Source organism: Littorina saxatilis, linkage group LG1 (assembly GCF_037325665.1).
Source record: "Littorina saxatilis isolate snail1 linkage group LG1, US_GU_Lsax_2.0, whole genome shotgun sequence".
Lineage (NCBI taxonomy): Eukaryota > Metazoa > Mollusca > Gastropoda > Littorinimorpha > Littorinidae > Littorina > Littorina saxatilis.
Window position 1 is genome coordinate 98,920,050 of NC_090245.1, and position 14,347 is coordinate 98,934,396.

The 14,347-nt window shown below is 41.2% G+C and overlaps 2 protein-coding genes across 3 annotated transcripts in view; both read right to left on the bottom strand.

Annotated features, from left to right (window-relative positions):
• LOC138947258 (uncharacterized) overlaps positions 1 to 1,499 on the bottom strand; it is a 188,884-nt gene extending 187,385 nt beyond the window's left edge. For both annotated transcript variants that reach the window (XR_011449607.1, XM_070318700.1), the window contains exons 1-2: positions 1,395 to 1,499; positions 280 to 416 (exon numbers count right to left, since the gene is read on the bottom strand). Coding sequence is in view for 1 of the 2 variants with exons in the window: in XM_070318700.1 (XP_070174801.1) it covers positions 280 to 416; positions 1,395 to 1,487 (230 nt within the window). In the remaining variant the exon portion in view is untranslated. The remainder of the gene's footprint in view (positions 1 to 279; positions 417 to 1,394) is intronic.
• Positions 1,500 to 1,750: 251 nt separating this feature from the next.
• LOC138956039 (uncharacterized) lies at positions 1,751 to 12,664 on the bottom strand. Its single transcript, XM_070327531.1, has 8 exons — positions 12,330 to 12,664; positions 8,693 to 9,045; positions 7,528 to 7,687; positions 7,033 to 7,172; positions 6,246 to 6,396; positions 4,624 to 4,760; positions 3,958 to 4,105; positions 1,751 to 1,888 (listed from the first exon to the last, which is right to left on the bottom strand). The coding sequence occupies exons 2-8, from the start codon at positions 8,932 to 8,934 to the stop codon at positions 1,751 to 1,753; spliced, it is 1,116 nt and encodes a 371-aa protein (XP_070183632.1). The 5' UTR covers positions 8,935 to 9,045; positions 12,330 to 12,664.
• Positions 12,665 to 14,347: the final 1,683 nt, after the last annotated feature.

The following is a 14,347-nucleotide window of genomic DNA, read 5'->3' on the forward strand; positions in this document are numbered from 1 at the left end:
GGTCGCTGTGAAAAAGTCAATTATAAAAAAAGAGTACTTGTTCCGGATAGTTTTCGGAGGTCTTCAGTATTTCACGATGTCTAAACATTGCTCTTGCAAATGAGTGTGGAAGTGAATGAGGGAGTAAATGAGTAAATCAGTCATGAGTGAGTAAATGAGTAAATCAGTAATGAGTGAGTAAATGAGTAAATCAGTCATGAGTGAGTAAATGAGTAAATCAGTAATGAGTGAGTAAATCAGTAAATCAGTCAGATATGATTCATTATGCTTATCACTTACTTTGCTTCATCCAAAAAGTAACTGGAGAGGTTTTCAAATTCTGTCATTCCCTTTTCCATCTGTTTTTCAGTCAGCCACTTGGGAAATGTGACCTCACACATAAGTGCAAAGATTTCCTTGATGTCTTCTGGATATTTCTAAAAAAAAAATTTTGACAGAAAAAACAGCCATAAACACTTCAGGCATAAATATTTTTTAGAAGAAAACAATGAAGCTCATCTTATGGTTTTTTTCTGAACAATTTCAACCCCCTCCTCTCCTCCCCCCCCCCAAAAAAAAAGACAACAAATCTACAGTATAAATCAATGTACAATGTATTTCAAAGGCACTGGTAAAGCATAAAAAAAAGTTAGTTAATAAAAAGTTTATTACAGTATATATATACAAAAACAAACATTCATCACTACGTCAGTTTTTGAAGTGAACAATCCAAAAAAATAAAAAATAAACAGAAAATGAACATGGCTCAGTAAGATTGCATAGAGTCAAAGTATAACATTAGTAGTCTGTCTCTTTTGAATGAGACGATAACAAGAAAACGGAAATAGCTCAGTAAGGTGTAGTTTCCTTGATTTCAAGATGGCATAAAGTCAAAGAGGACTGGGTGGCCGAGTGGTAACGCACTTGCGCTCGGAATCGAGAGGTTGCGTGTTCGACCCTGGGTTGGGCCGCTATTTTCTCCCCCCTTTCCTAACCTAGATGGTGGGTTCAAGTGCTAGTCTTTCGGATGAGATGAAAAACCGAGGTCCCTTCGTGTACACTATATTGGGGTGTGCACGTTAAAGATCCCACGATTGACAAAAGGGTCTTTCCTGGCAAAATTGTATAGGCATAGATAAAAATGTCCATCAAATACCCGTGTGACTTGGAATAAAGGCCGCGAAAGGTGAACATTTGCCTAACAGGCTTGAGGTTTGCTGGTCGATGTGAATGCGTGATATATTGTGTAAAAAAATTCCATCTCACACGGCATAAAGCGCTTTGAACTTCGGATAAGGCGCTATATAAATAAAGAGAATAATAAAAAAGAAATGAGTCTGTTTCGAATTTCATTTTGAATCTTTCTAATGTTAGCAGCCTGACTGTTTCGGATTTATTTTTGAATCTTTCCTTACCTTCCACTTCAAGACCTTGCCCTGTTCCCTCATGGCTTTCCGCGCGGTCATGATGCATTGTGGTAGTGAATGCCACAACATGGCTTTGATCATCGCTATCCACTGCCGCACATGTTCCTCCGACCTGGTGATGCACACGTCACAACACAACAAGTAAAGATGATGATGATCCAAGATGAGGCATTGCTATTGCTCATTTGATACTTGTATGTTCACCTTTATTTCAAAACCTTTACATGTTTTGCTCTGTAATTCTCTAAAAATTGGTCTCGCTGCACGCCCTTGATTTAAACCTTTGAAGTTCAAGTGCACCCCCCCTGACAAACTAACTGATCCGCCCCTGTATCAGAGCTAACTTACGTTCCCATGGCTTCATTGAGGCAGTTCTCCATGATGGGTTCCACAAATCTGAAGGTCAGGTACACTTCATCCTTCACGTGGTCCAGCAGGTAGATAAACTTCTTCACCAGGCCCTCAAACAGCTCCCCGTTGTTCTGCACAATTACGCCACAGCAGCTTTCAACAATATGACAACAGCAGAAGTATTGCCAAATACAACAAAAACACAAGAATTATGTTTTTATTCAATTAAACATGATAAAATAATAAAACGAGAAACAATAGGGACATGAACTCAAGCGAACGCTTATATTACGGGCTCTAATGTTTTGTTAGCTGTGAGTGTGAGTCTGTGACAATATAAGATGTTTGATGGGTTGTTGACAGACCAGCTTTTTTGTCGGTCCTCGGGGGAGCATATCGTCTTTTGTTTCATATTTATTGACCAAGGCCGAAGGCCGCGGTCAATAAATATGAAACAACGGCCTTGGTCAATAAATATGAAACGAAAGACCATATGCTCCCCGAGGACCGACAAAAAAGCTGGTCTGTCAACAAACCACCAAACATCGTTTTTGTCATCATTTTGGTAGTGAGAAAATAAGTGCACAATCAACCCAGGGAGCCATGCTTTGAAACACGGGTTCCGTGCTGATAACCACATGAGTCCCGGTTTGATAACTACTGGCAATCAAAGCTGGCGTGTGAAAGCAACTTTCTGTGTTTTTGAGTTCATTAAATGTTGGGATGAATATATGTCAGGTTTGAGGATGCACAGTTCTGTAGGTTCATCTCGGTATTCCACCCCCTCGGCTTTCTGTTGTAAATATTAAGCTGAGTGATCGAATGTGGAAGCTACGTTTCAGTTTGGTCAAAGGTCACAGAAGATTTGCGTCGTGCAGCGAAGGAAAGAATCGCGATCTTGTTTCCGACTCAGTACCTCTTTGTTTTTCATTAGACCTGTCATTCTGCTTGCTCGGCTTTGTTAGATGTTTGCATATCTTGTTGCTATTTTCTTTGCTTTTATTATTGTTTCTTATTTGTGCTTCGTTTAGCGATACAACGGGGCTGTCCACAGAAAAAATGGCTGATGGCGCAGCGTTCAGTCATACACTTACAGGAACAGAAGCTACGTCTCATTTCACTTCGTCCTTGAACAACTTTCTCATTATTGTGCCGCATTTCCCATATTCTGAGATGAATTTGCGCAAAAAGCATAACAAAGCACAACCCAGCTTCAAAGAAACGAATTGTCAGAATGTTGATGTTGTCATGAGGTTGAACGCATCATGTAAATGCTTCATACCCCACCAGCCAACGAGGAAGCTTTGATGTGCCATCAGTTAGTATTGTGTACACTTTGACATAAGCAGTAAATTAAATTATTACTTGGATTCTAAATTTTTCAGAGTTAACAAGCATTGTCATCATTTTCACGAGTTTTCATTCACAAGCACCTGGGAAATAAATCTCATGTTCCCCAGGCAATAAATCCCCGGTTACCATAGTTGCAGGAAGCAGGTTATACATGGATAATCAAAAGCAATCCCAATAGAAACGCTCGGGGATTCTTCGGCTCTTTTCATTGGTGTTTCCCCAGACCTAAACAGACGACACGGCACTGTTTTGCAAAGTTCCAAAAACGAATTGGCAAACTGGCAAAAGTAAACAAAAAACAAAACTACTTCATGAAAGGTCATACATTCATCAAAAACAAATGAAACCTAGCGATATGTTTTGTCTTCTTACAGAGTCATGGAGTGCGTGTATCTGTGTTTCGATACACAGACGTTCGGAGAATCACGAACGTCAAGTTCAAGTAAAACGACCCCTGACACACACAGCTGTGCTGCCCTTCACTGAGTATACAGTGGAACCCCCCTCTTAAGACCTCCCAAAATCTAAGAACATCAGGTCTTAAAAAGGAGGGTGAGTCTTAAAATGGGGGTACATTTCCAGAGGCTATGAACAGAAAGTCTGAGAAAAAAAGGTCTTTAAATAGAGGGAGTCTTAAATTGGAGGATTTAAAAAAAAAAGGGGGGGGGGGGGGATTTCATTGTATAAAGCACAAGCTTTACAGGTACATAAACTGACTAAAGTTTTGATATACCATCCTGAAGTAGGCAGTTTATCGCTGCCAAAATATTGATAAAGAACATCCTAAACCTGGTTTCCTGTTGTGTCCTCTTTTTGTTTAAATTTTTGATAGTTTAATTCCACTTACGCTCACGCTTTCTTTCTTGATATGGAAGAAGAACCGTCCAATGACTTCAAAGTATTCCCTGGTCTCCTCACAGCCAGCCTTTCTGACAGTCAGGTTGAGGGCCAGGTCCAAGATGACATCATACATACTGCCGAACAACCCCTCTTCGCTGCACAAATCACAGATCACTTACAAAGCAATTACTTCTTTCTTCTTCTTCTGGGTTAATGGGCTGAAACTCCCACGTACACTCGTGGTTTTTTTTTTATAAACGAGTGGGTTTTATCTTTAACGTGTATGGCTATTTTTATCTCGCCATTTAGGCAGCCATACGCCGCTTTCAGGGAATGCATGCTTGGTATTTTTGTGTTTCTATAACCCACCGAACTCTGACATGGATTACAGGATATTTTCCGTGCGCACTTGGTCTTGTGCTTGCGTGTACACACGAAGGGGGTTAAGTCACTAGCAGGTCTGCACATAAGTTGACCTGGGAGATCGGAAAAATCTCCACTCTTAATCCACCAGGCGGCAGCGACCGGGATTCGAACTCACGACCTCCCGATTAGGCAGCTGACGTCTTACCACCACATCACTGCGCCCGTCTTCAGTTTTCAAACTGTGGTTCCACTGCATACTATTATTAACTTACTTTGACAGCTTACACTTCAAAATAGTGAAAGTTACCTGACAGCCTTCAGGATGTTGCTGAGGTCGTCCTTCAGCTTATTGTCGACGTCCTGTGCCTGGGGGAACTCTGCCTCCAGGTTGATCTCACTCAGCTCTTCAAGTGTACCGGTAAGCAGGCCCACGTCTTTCAGCCCCTGAACCACACAGGTACTCATGAACTACACAGATACTCATGAACCACACAGATACTCATTAACTACACAGATACTCATGAACACTACAGGTACTCATGAACCACACATGTACTCATGAACCACACACACAGGTACTCATGAACCACACAGATACTCATGAACCACACAGATACTCATTAACTACACAGATACTCATGAACCACACAGATACTCATTAACTACACAGATACTCATGAACCACACATGTACTCATGAACCACACAGGTACTCGTGAACAACACAGGTACTCACTCATGAACAATACAGGTACTTATGAACCACTCTTAATAAAATTCAAACAAATCAAGGTTATTTTGCTTTGTGCACAAAACAAGACTACCTTCAACTGGTCATCACAGTTAAACCAGGGAATAACTAAGTGTTAAATGTGTGTGTGCATGAGCACACACCTGTGTTCATATTTATATGTGAATCTGTGTCATTCCGTGAATGTGTGTCTATGTGTCTGTCAGTGTCAGTCTGTCGGTAGTTCTATGTGTTTGTCTGTCAATTTTTCTTCTTCTTCTTCTGCGTTCGTGGGCTGAAACTCCCGTGTACACTACGTGTTTTTTTGCACGAGTGGAATTTTACGTGTATGACCGTTTTTACCCCGCCATTTAGGCAGCCATACGCCGCTTTCGGGGGAAGCATGCTGGGTATTTTTGTGTTTCTATAACCCACCGAACTCTGACATGGATTACAGGATCTTTTTCGCGCGCACTTGGTCTTGTGTTTGCATGTTCACACGGGGGTGTTCGTACACCGATGAGAGTCTGCACACAAAGTTGACTCTGAGAAATAAATCTCTCGCCGAATGTGGGGACGAACTCACGCTGACAGCGGCCAACTGGATACAAATCCAGCGCGCTACCGACTGAGCTACATCCCCGCCCCGTCTGTCAATTTGAATGACTAAGTGTTAGTATGTGTGTATGCGCACACCTGCATTCATAATTAATGAAATGTGCATGCGGATGTGTGTCTGTCTATGAATGTGTGTATGTCCAGGTCGGTGTGTCTGTAGTTCTTTGTGTTCGTCTGTCTGCTTTCCATGTCTTTCTTTATGAGCATGGGTTGTCGTAGATGGGTAGATGGTCATTACCATAGCTGTATTTTCACTTTCGTGGTGGGGTTGCTTCCCTTTAAAATTGTTTAAGACGGGTAGCCTTTTCAGACCTTAGCATCTTAGACTGCGTCAATGCTTTTATGTGATTCGGAGTAAGAATATGTAACTTAATAAGCATATATATATCTTAAACTTGCATGTTAGTGAATGTTTGTCAATACATGTATGTGCGTCTGTGTAGGTCGATCTTTAGCTCTTATATGTGTTCGTCTGTCTGGTTTTCACGTCTTTTTTTATGTGCACGTATGTGTTTTAGTGCACATAAGTAAGCCCACATATGACCAACTGATTTGGCTAAGATAAAACGTGACCGTACTAACCTTAAATATGTTCCGGTCATACTTATTTGCGATGCGATGAGCAAACTCCATCGTTGCTTTCCTTGTTTCCTGATCTCTGCCCTTAAAACCAAGGTTGAAGAAAACGTACAAGTCCAGAAATTCACGGTGTGCCTCCTGGAACTGTTCAGTACTGTGGACAGAACAATCAGTCATAAGGTAAGTAAGGCCTAAAAAAAAAATAGGTGTGGTTACGGTAACCCGACCTACCCTATTTTCAGGGGCCGACCCTATAACTTTTTATTACATTTGTCCAAAAAAACCACAAAAAACAAGAAAACGAGTGCAGAAAACGCAATGAAAGCGAAAGCGCTCGAGTCGCACACTTATTTCCCTGTCATGTCAAGTAGGTTTAATTTGTACACATTAGGAAAAAAAGTTTAAAATAAACAACAAGGGATTGCCTACCTTCCTACCCTATTTTTTGGGGCTATGTTACCGTAACCACACCTATTTTTTTTTTGGCCTAAACTTATTTAAAACATTGAAAACATGGGGACAGTTGAGAATATTTCTTCTGTGGTTTTACTTACTTGTACAGTGAAACCACCCTTTTAAGACCTCTAAAAAGAAATCAGGTCTTAAAAAGGTGGGGGTCTTAAAATGGGGGTAAATTTACAGAGGTTCTGAACAGAAAGTCTGAGGAAACAGGGTCTTAAAAGGGAGGGAGTCTTAAATTGGCGTTCTACTGTACGAGTGCTATGGGTGCTGTCAATGTTTTCTCACCAGACTATTCAAAACTGAACTAAATATAAAATGCAACATTTACCTTAACCCGTCACAAATGAAGACGCGGTAAAACTTGTCAAAGGAACGTGAGTAAAATGTCCGCCAGTCCATACCAGGGTCGGGTATGTACTCCTTTTTCAGCAGACGAACAACACGGCACAATGCTTCTCCCCGCAGCGTCTGGTGGTAAATATACACACAAAAATATAGTAGGCTATCAAGCTTTTCATTCCGAATGCCAGAAAACGTACACCATCAAGCTGAAATATTGGGATAATCATCATTTAATCAGAATTCTTTAAAAAGTAACTGTGTATAAAAAGAGACCAGAAATAGAACTAAAACCTTGATTTGAAGCCAAAATGCAATGTTAAAACAAAAAAGAACCACAAAAATACACATGACATAACACAAAAATACACATGACATAACACAAAGAATTTACCAGCAAAAAGCTGTTCCAATGTAAACGATTCACTCGAACAACCCCAATCCTTACTTCAGTCTCTGAATGAATTGAGAAATGTGAACTGACCTGGAAATACTCCTTGAAATTCACATTACGATCATCCCTGAGCAGGAAGGTGTAGTCAATATGGCTGGAGTTTAGGCCTGCTTGAATCATCTGCAGGATGAACTCTAAGTACGCCCCCTGGAAGTCTGCTTGGCTGGCTTTCCCATCGTCAATCAGATCACTGCACAATCAAAATGGCTTTTCCATCGTCAATCAGATCACCGCACAATCAAAATGGCTTTCCCATCGTCAATCAGATCACCGCACAATCAAAATGGCTTTCCCATCGTCAATCAGATCACCGCACAATCAAAATGGCTTTCCCATCATCAATCAGATCACTGCACAATCAAAATGGCTTTCCCATTGTCAATCAGATCACCGCACAATCAAAATGGCTTTCCCATCGTCAATCAGATCACCGCACAATCAAAATGGCTTTCCCATCGTCAATCAGATCACCATACAATCAAAATGGCTTTCCCATCATCAACCAGATCGCTGCACAATCAAATACCGGTTTAGAAAATGACGAGCGAAATCACTGATTAATGTCACTTTGTTGTGAGGGTGGATGTGCTGTACAGTGGAACCTCTCTTTTAGTTTAAGACCTCCAACAATAAAAAAATCAGGTCTTAAAAAGGAGGGAGTCTTAAGAGTTAAAATGGGGGTAAATTTACAGAGGTTATGAACAAAAATTCTGAGAAAACAGGGTCTTAAATTAAAAGGGAGGGAATCTTAAATTGGGAGGTCTTAAGTGGGGTTCCACTGTATACATAGACAGTTAAAAGGGCATGCTCAACAGTCTGATATCCATATCTCAAAATCTTCAGCTCTAGAAATAATTTTCTCATTTGATTTTCTCATGGAATTAAATGACACTACAAGTTACATGTCATTGTTAATTTGTTAACTGATCTTTCAAGGCACAATTTGCAAAGAAAGCCTTGAATTCTTTTATCTGTATGAATGAAGATACAGTGGAACCCCCCTTTTAAGACCTCCGAACATCTGAAAAATCAGGAATTAAAAAGGAGGGATTCTTAAAATGGGGGTACATTTACAGAGGTTTTGAACAGAATGTCTGAGGAAACAAGGTCTTAAAAGGGAGGGAGTCTTAAATTGGGGGGGTCTCAAAACAAAGTAGGGTTCCACTGTCACTGGGTGTACAACATGTAGCCTCACCTAATCACACTTTGCAGCTCCTTCAAGAGATGGAATGCCATGTGGAAGCCAGAGGTGCCTTGAGACGGAAAGTCTGGTCGACACACCTTGTCTTGAAGAGCTCTCAAGATTGCCTGTGCTTGTTGCACGGTAATGCTGTCCCGATTCTCTCTCAGCCAACGCGTGCAGGCAGCCGTAAACTCGTGCTGCATGTCATTTTCATTCGTGTGCATGAAGTCGGCCCTGGCTATCATCTGCTCCATGGCTAGAGGATTTGACACTTTTTTTTTACTGCTCAATCTGTTGTGAAAGCTAAATAGTCTGTAGTTTTAGTAATTCGAATGCAGTCTCCTTTCTCTGTGGTGTGACTGAATCTGAAATAAATATAAGAGTATTTTTTTATTTTTTAATACTAATAGACTAGCAACAGTCATTCCACTTTCCCCTCAATGTTATAATGCTGAGAATCTGCATACACTACAACTTACAAACTTAATGAGAAGTTAAAGCATCGTCTCATTACTTGCATCAATGCACGCAGAAACTGACTTTCACCTACTCAATTCGACTTTAGAAGTATTAAAAGAAAACGTACATTCTTGCGAGGGCTGCAAAGAAATTCAACACAATGCATGGGTACCGCAATGCATACCTGCATAAACATGACCGTTAGCACATGTTGAACACGCAATAAAAGAGAAAAGGCGCAAGAATCGTCCATTCACACTAAAAGGGGAAAAAATCATGTAAGCAAATACCATTACAAATCGGTCATATTCGAGGAAATTCCCTCCGTCAGCCATTTTTGATCAGTACAATCTGGGGCGACAGCAAGGTCAAAATATAAACCCAATATGATAGCACACTTTCCTTGTTGTTAGAGACGCCTGGCGCGATCGCACAAACATTGAACGATAGTGCTTGTAATCGATTTCTTGAACCTGCAACCAATGAATAGCACTGGTCTTGAAAAGTAGGACAGCTTCGCAAGTCGACTCGACCGTCACTTATATATACATATCAAATCCACACGAATTGCACATGAAAATGATGATCAATACTGACTGCATCTTCAGTTTGCTCTTAGACGACGGCAAAAGTCAGTTTTCATTGTGTCAATATCTGAAGTGCAGAAATAAGTGGGTCGAAGATGTTTGTCTGCTGTTCCCGCGTCCGCCATCTTGCATCCATAGAAGCCATAGAGTGCTGGATTTTGATTGGAGGTAAGGAGGTAAAGGGAGGTTATACATATGAAACTTTCAGCACAGAGAAAGCGAAAGTTGACTCGTATACGACTGCTCGTTGCGACTGGCCATATGCCGTGATGCATGACTTAAAAGCACAGGAGCTGTTGGGACGTTCTGAATACCTCGATCTTTCCCTCTCATCATTTAGTTCCTCAGTATTTTTCTTCCGCCCCTTCCGTTTTTCTGATGTTTCAAGTCAGTCAGTCGGTTGGGCGGCCGCACGACCGCGCTGCACAGGCGGCGGCAGCGGGAGAAACTCAATCACCGCAAACATTGAAGATACAAGCAAATGTAGGCCACATGACTTGACCAACGTTCCCCAGTTTATTCATCTAATTATTGGTTTGTCAGTTATCAATACAAAATGTACAAATCATAAAGGCCGGAGAACATCGTCACTCTGATTTGAAGATACCTAATGGTGACATTAATACAACTTGTCACTGTCGGCAGTTTTTGCTGATTTTTTTCAGTTTTGTTTTTTGTGTGTGTCTATTTTAACGAGGGTAACCTTGCTTTCAGTTTGTGAATTTTATGTTCGGGTATGTCTGTACTGTTGTCTTGTCACATCGGATAGACAATTCCTCATATACAATCAATATGTTTCAGTGCTGAATATGGTAGGGGAATGAATGGCCTTTCTGGATATATATAACTGATTCTAAAATATATGGCCTCATCACAACGGCACTGAAACGCATCTGCTTTAAAAAAAAATTTGTAATGTTATATGACGGGTAGTATAGAAAACGCGTGCTACAGTTCATTATCTTCTTCGTCCTGTGCAAGTCTTCAGTGTAATGATCTACAGTCAAGGAAAATATAGCTTCTTATGGCGGCTTACAAGAGCCAAAACTATATAATTGTAATTATCACGTGAAAATTACAATTATAGGTGGTGAAAATTACTAATTTTTACGTGTTAATAACTAATTTTGACGTGAAAATGACTAATCGTCAGTTTTGACTCGCTTCCTGACGGATAATTGCTAGAGCCAACACTGAAAATTAGTATTTTTCACGTGAAAATTAGTAATTAACACGTGAAAACGCTAACTGACTGTGTTAACTACTAATCTCCACGTGATAATGGTAACCCGGCCCAGTGTTGGTACAAGTAAGCCGCATTAAAATGCATGCACAATTATCATTGCAGAGCGGCTTCAACGGTATCTTGTAAGGACCCGTGTCTGCTCTTTGTTGACAGGTCAACTTGACATCGCGTGGAATAAGTTTGAAAGAAAGAGTTTGTTCGGCTCACAAGGAAAGTCTCGCATGACTGCGCAGGTAATGCAAAGTTATGAAAGAAACTTCAATTGCAAGGCCACGGTTGAATGTGTGCCACCAGGTCGAGTCAGTGTCGCCTCACTGATTGTGAAAACGATATGTGCTCAATTAACACACTTGCATTGTAACATGAGAATATAACTCGGCACAGGTAAACGCTTATTATGTACAAGTACAATCATGACCACTGTGCTTGTGGACTGGGCTCCTTCATATTTTTTCCATAATTATGCCTCCAAACAACATCTTTGAAATTTTGTGAGAAATAAAACTTAAAATGAAGACTGACACAATAGGACGTGGGCCTTCCGTGTGGAGCTGAGCCTGAGGTTCTGGGTTCGAATCCTGGTACGCCTTGCGGTACTATGATAAGATGGGTCACGGTGAATTTACGACTTCATAGGTCAACTTATGTGTAAACCTGCTTGTACTACAATATCCCCCTTCGTGTGTACACGCAAGCACGAGACTAAGTACAAACGAAAAAGATCTTGTCATCCATGTCAGAGTTCGGTGGGTTAAAGCAACAAGAAAATATCCAGCACGCATCCCCCGAAACATAGTATGACTGCCTAAACGGCGGGAGAAACGGCCATATACGTAACAGCGCTAACATTACAAATTACTGGATAAATAAGAAAGCTATTGTGTGAAATGTCTGAAAAGAATTCGGTGTTTTTTTTAAAGAAAGTCAGTCGGACGCACTGATACTCATGCAGGAGAATAACTGATCTCATGCACTTTAAATGCCCATAGCACAAACACTATGCAACTTGCGATTAAATTCAAATGTACATAAAACTAGAGACAAGTTGCTATCAGAAAACATCAACATAGTTGAGAAATGAAAATGAAACCGTTGTTCGTCAAAATCTAGGTAGTAGGCCTACTACTTCCTTAACTTTATAAATCAGCGTTAGTTTATGTTGTGTCGAATCAGTATAGCTAAACTTTCAAGTAAAGCCATGTCCCGTAACGACGCGTCTGCTCAGTTACAGTTGTTGTTGTCTGCAAAATATTGTGAATTGCTCAAGCTATGTGGTAAACTACTTTTCAGTGGTTACCAGAGGTTACTGACTTTGCATATTGTGAAATGTAAGTCTTCGAGCTACATGGTTACCTACCTTTATTTTGAGTGTTTCCAGAGATACTGTCAGCTTTAGCGGTCCTGAGGCCCGAATTAGGCCCATACTACGAATCTCCTCACTCAACTGGGAAAAGGTCGAGTTTGCAGGCCTAGCAGTGAATCAACGATATGTATCCGAAGAGAGCACACACACACTGTTTTCGGGAAGTAGAAAGATGAAGCAGTGCGCGCAGGCTAAGTTCAACGTTGTGAATAGATCGTCGTTAAAAGGCACTGTGTTTCTTGTGCATGCTACATGTATCTTGTCAACCACTACACATTTTGTCTAGGTGGCTTGTACAAGGCATGAGAGCATACGTTCGCTTGGACGCGTAGTCATGACACGAACAACCTGTTTTTTTCTTTCAGAATTAATTTTGCAGAATGACACCGATATGTAATACAAAATGAATGTCTTAGCGTCACACACACACACACGCACGCACGCGCACGCACACACACACACACACACACGCACATACACACACACACGCACACACACACACGCACACACACACGCACGCACCACACACACGCACACACACACACACGCGCACGCACACGCACGCACACACACACACGCCGCTGTGCACAGAAGGCAACCAGCAATACACTGTCTCCAACTGAAGTGGAATGATGTTCCTATCCCATACAAAAGCATCAACAGATCTGTGGTGGCATTTTTTTTCAAGTGTATTACGTGGACACACTTAAAATGCTGCAGAACGACTCAATTATTCCGCGAGGGAGAAAAAAAACCCAATGTTTTGAATCGAATTCTGTCATCACTCACCAAGAATAGCCGATCTCCGTTGCGTCAACATGTAAACGACAGCGGTTATGGTCAAGTAGTGTTACTTTTTAGGTTTTCATTTCTTCACTGAGTCATCACTAGTAGGTTTGCACTAATGGTTCAACGCATGATTGATTACTCGCTCAAGGCAAAGGGGGGGGGGGGGGGGGTCTGTCTGACTGGTATTTTTTAACGCCTTCAAAGGTATTTAAACCAATGGGAGTAGGTGGTAGGAAGCGGAACTGATTTTATGACATCTTAAAATCTCTTTACAACCCCGGTAAATGGGAGTGCTGGGGTTTATAGGTTTCACTTTGTTTGTTTGTGTAGCAGTTTCGAAAAAGATCGAATTTATCGATGATTGAGTTGATAATAGTTGATGTGTTTATGGACTCCATGGACGTTCACTTGTGGACACACACACACACACACACACACGCACGTACGCACGCACACACACACACACACACACATCCATCTATACAGTTACACATAGACGTCTTTCTTTCCGTCCAGCCAACAACAGATGAGACAACAGCAGAAACAAGTCACTGGCATGGTGATTTTTATTATTCCTGTCTCTATAGTCCCTCCTCCACTTCGCCAACCCGACCCAGGCCGGGTGGCCACAGCCACACCAACACACTGTGGACTACATCTTGTCAGCTGAGCTCAACAAAACACGTCCGCTCTCTCCTGTGTCTGTCACAGGTCTTCTTTATACTAACTGTCACGCACACACGTTCACACAAATGTGACAGGGGAGGCTACCGCTCCTTTCACAGCAGACTCTGCACCCGAGTTGTTGGCCTTTAAAGTCAACACCTGTGGATTGTAGAGTTCTGTTTGTTATGGGGTCTGGTGGTTTCCGATTGTCTGTATGTTCATGGAAACCTTCGGGTTTGCATAACAGTTTTTATAGGGCTAAAAAATTAGCCCTAACATTTTCAATCCTGTTTGATTGCACTTCGCTTCCCGAGGTGATCGTAGTGTTTCGGAACACGGTTACACAAACATGCCACCATTCGTTCAAGGAGCGAACCTTGAGCAAGTAAAAATTCATATATACATAATTTATTCACACTTGAAATACAATCAAAATTACTGTTCACTCACTCTTTCTGCCAAACCATTCTCACTCTGACTAACTCCTTCACTCTTAAAACGTCAACACACACTCTCACACACAGATTCTAATCAATTACAATAAGACATTTGACACT

Bases quoted from the DNA above. Each gene is read 5' to 3' on its own strand.
- LOC138956039 (XM_070327531.1), bottom strand. From the start codon at position 8,934: ATGGAGCAGATGATAGCCAGGGCCGACTTCATGCACACGAATGAAAAT. The intron at 7,688-8,692 runs GTGAGGCTACAT...TTGATTGTGCAG, and splicing joins GAGCTGCAAAGTGTGATTAG to TGATCTGATTGACGATGGGA. The intron at 7,173-7,527 runs GTCAGTTCACAT...ATTTACCACCAG, and splicing joins ATTTCAAGGAGTATTTCCAG to ACGCTGCGGGGAGAAGCATT.